The sequence below is a fragment of the Mus pahari genome, chromosome 7, assembly GCF_900095145.1.
Source record: "Mus pahari chromosome 7, PAHARI_EIJ_v1.1, whole genome shotgun sequence".
NCBI lineage: Eukaryota > Metazoa > Chordata > Mammalia > Rodentia > Muridae > Mus > Mus pahari.
In genome coordinates, this window is record NC_034596.1 from 78,653,001 (window position 1) to 78,656,433 (window position 3,433).

Genomic DNA, 3,433 nt, shown 5'->3' on the forward strand with positions numbered 1-3,433 from the left:
GCTGGGATTAAAGGCGTGTGCCACCACTGCCGGGCTTTGTATTAATATTTAAATTAATTGAAAAATTCTGCTACAGTGCCCATCCCAGCAGGTCCCTCATGGAAGTAGATGAAGCCATGAGCATTTAGCCCTGTTGCCATCTCACTGCCCAACTATTTGTGGGGCATGCATCTTACTACTAAACAGATAAGGAAACTGAAGTCTTGGTCCGAGAGTTCTGAGGCTCGGAATTCCAGCAGGCTGAGACAACCTCTGGGGAGGGCAACCCACTACTGCTGACATCTTTCTGTTGTAAATCCACCATTGCTATGTTAGAGTTCCATCTGCATGACCTCATCAAATCCTTGTCACTTCCCAAAGGCCCTGTCTCTGAAATACGTCAGCATATGACTTTGGGTGGGTGGGGGGGGATTGTTGCAAATATAAACTCTAGAAAACACCTAACTCAAGGCTGGGGTCTGAGCGCCACTCCCAGTGCTGTCCCAGATCTGTGGTTGCTAGCCTGGTATCATGGAGAGATGTACCTGGGCCTGGAAGGCAGCCCTGTTTTACTTTGTTTCTCTTAGCAGGTACAGACCAGCCTGGCATGCTCTGCAGTTTCCGGATCCCTGGGGCCTGGTCCTGTGCCTGGTCCTTGAACGTCCAGGCAAATAACTGCTTCAGTACAGGTGAGCCATGGCCATCTCCCTGGGTGTTGAGTGCAGAACTCCACAGACCTGAAGACCCCATCCAACAGCTCCTCTTCCCCAGATGGTCAGCACCCCTGGTCTCAGGGATCCGTTTCTTGTCTCCACCAGGTTTGTCTCGGAGGGTCCTGTTAACCAACGTGGTGACAGGACACCGGCAGTCATACAGGATCAACAGTGATGTCTTGGCCCAGCAGTTTGCAGTCAAGGTGGGTTGGACTGGGAAGGGTTTACCAGAATGTTCTGTGCAGTGCAACATTTGAGTGAAACTAGGTTTCCCTGCTGTAACTCTGGGTTGGTGCCTCTTACAAGGAAAACAAAGGATGAGGGATCACTGGGTCACTTTGTTTGTTTGTGTTTGTTGTTATTATTGGTTGGTGGTTTTGTTTTGTTTTGGTTTTCTTGAAACCACTCACTATGTAGCCATGGCCAGCCTGGAACTCATTATGTAGGCCAGGCTATCCTTGTAACTGAGAGGTCCTTCTGCGTCATCGTCTAGAATGCTGAGATTAAAGGTGTGGGCCGCCAGGCCTAGCAGGATTCACAGGCTACACGGTCTGAGCTGAGGAAACACTGGCTGATGTAGAACTGTCTCCCAAGCTCCTTAGCCAGTTGTTAGCAGGTCTTGAATATTGGATTCGTTAGGACAGATCATTTTCAAACTTCTAAGTAGGGGCTGTGGATGCAGCTCATGAGTAGCCTGGCATTCCATCCTTGGAGCACACAACAGTACGGTGTGCAGCTCTAATACTAATTCATAGCCTTAATTAGTTTCATATAGAACTTGTAAGTTATAGATTTAAAATTAAATTGTCTTCATTACTGTATTTCAAGGACTTAGCTATAGAAAATGTTCTCTTTCTTTAAAAGAGTGGGAAGAGGAAGTCAACCGACCTGTGCTGGGCAGGGGCAGAACTGGCCACTCAGCCCTTCACCCGTCTGTGATAGAGCCACACACTAATTAACCTAGCTGTCGGCTCTCGACACCGGTCCATCCCCAGATCCCACCAGAGCCATGGCAGATACAGAGAGACTCACTTAGGCCTTGGAGAAGCAGTCTAAGGGGACCCTGGATCCACCTCCAGGCACCTACGGGCTCACCACAAGTGACACTGGAGGAGACAGAATGTACATCTTCTACCCTCTTAACAAGAACTCAGCTTCCCACCTGGCGTGGTGGCACACACCTTTAATCCCAACACCCAGGAGGCAGAGGCAGGCAGATCTGAGTTCTGAGGCCAGCCCCGGTATACACAGAAAGTTCAGGACAGCCAGGGCTCTGTTACACAGAGAAACCCTGTCTCAACCAAAACAAAACAAAAAAGCAAAAAACAACAAAAAAAATCAGCCTCCCTTCTAACTCCACTGAGACCCAAACTTCTACCAGCCCCAATGCCAGGACATACCCTTCCTTTCTGCTAGGTGGTAAAAACTGGGCACTGTTGCTCTCTCCACAGACTCCCTTGCTGTTTAATGGTTGTCGTTCTGGGGAGATCTTTGCCATTGACCTGCGTTCTCCAAGTCAAGCCAAGGGCTGGAAGGCTACCCAAATTTTCCATGACTCAGCAGTGACCTCTGTGCAGGTCTTCAAGGAGGAGCAATACCTGATGGCGTCAGACATGGCTGGAAAGGTAGGGAATGCTCACCACAGGCCTCAGGATCGCAGGGTGCGGGGCATACACGTGTACCAAGACACCAGGGTAGGGGCCATCCTGGGAGCTTCTTGTCTAGATAGATGTGCGGAGGGCCTCTGTTCTGTGATTCTGATGGACACAAGGCTTACAAGTCAGAGGCATCAGTCTTCCTAATATGAGAAAACCACTGAGCTCGTGTCACCCTTCCGGCTGCATACCTGGTAGTCGATGTGTGCCTGCCAGACCCCTCCCAAGTAACTGTTTGTGCTTCTGCCTACAGATCAAGCTGTGGGACCTGAGGGCCACTAAATGCGTGAGACAGTATGAAGGTCATGTGAATGAGCACGCCTACCTGCCGCTGCATATGCACGAGGAGGAAGGGATCCTGGTGGCAGGTGTGTGGGCACTGGGAGGCCCCATCTATCAGGTGCTTCCTGTAAGGGCTCTCACATCTTAACCAGCAGAGGGAGAAAGTGTTACCACTCCCATAAAGGGAGTTATGGACCACGGAGATCCCAACTGTCAGTATGTTAGTGGCAGGCAGCACCCTAGAGACAGGCAGGGAAGGACTGAGTTGGACGTTGGGCCTCTTTGAATCACAGGAGTCCTTTCAGGCACCATCTTGCCTAAAAAGCTCACTTGAGAGAATGTGAGCCATTCTGCTCATATTCCCTTAAGAGGATGCTGAGAAATTAAGGGTACCTAACGAGCTTGGATCCTGGCCTTCTAACATACTCACGCTCTACCAAGGAGCAGCAGCTATCTGGCCACTACGCCCTGAAGGAGTTAGACTGACTCCAGGTCGTACTCTCTCCAGGCTACAACCCCAAATCCATGTTTCTACATAAGGAACAGGAAGGAGGCCCATGACTTGTTCGCAGTCTTCCAGAAGCCTTGTGTGCTAATGTTCCTACAGAAAGTGCTCATCCGTTCCATTAAAATTCTCGGGGGCTAAGCAGCATTCCTGGGCTGGGACTTTTCTTAAATGTACTTACCATCTTCATCAGCACCAGCACTAGACTTGTTCCTAAAATGATATTCCTAGCCGGGCGTGGTGGCGCACGCCTTTAATCCCAGCACTCGGGAGGCAGAGGCAGGCGGATTTCTGAGTTC

General features: G+C 50.1%; 1 protein-coding gene across 4 annotated transcripts in view; it reads left to right on the forward strand.

Moving 5' to 3' along the window:
- The window catches only part of Dcaf4 (DDB1 and CUL4 associated factor 4), a 23,337-nt gene that overhangs the window by 17,704 nt on the left and 2,200 nt on the right, over positions 1-3,433 (forward strand). For 3 of the 4 annotated variants that reach the window (XM_021202051.2, XM_029541139.1, XM_021202050.2), the window contains 4 exons: positions 567-668; positions 798-895; positions 2,144-2,317; positions 2,601-2,715. In XM_021202051.2, the coding sequence (XP_021057710.1) occupies positions 567-668; positions 798-895; positions 2,144-2,317; positions 2,601-2,715 (489 nt within the window). The remainder of the gene's footprint in view (positions 1-566; positions 669-797; positions 896-2,143; positions 2,318-2,600; positions 2,716-3,433) is intronic. The other variant, XM_021202053.2, reaches the window with a different exon arrangement.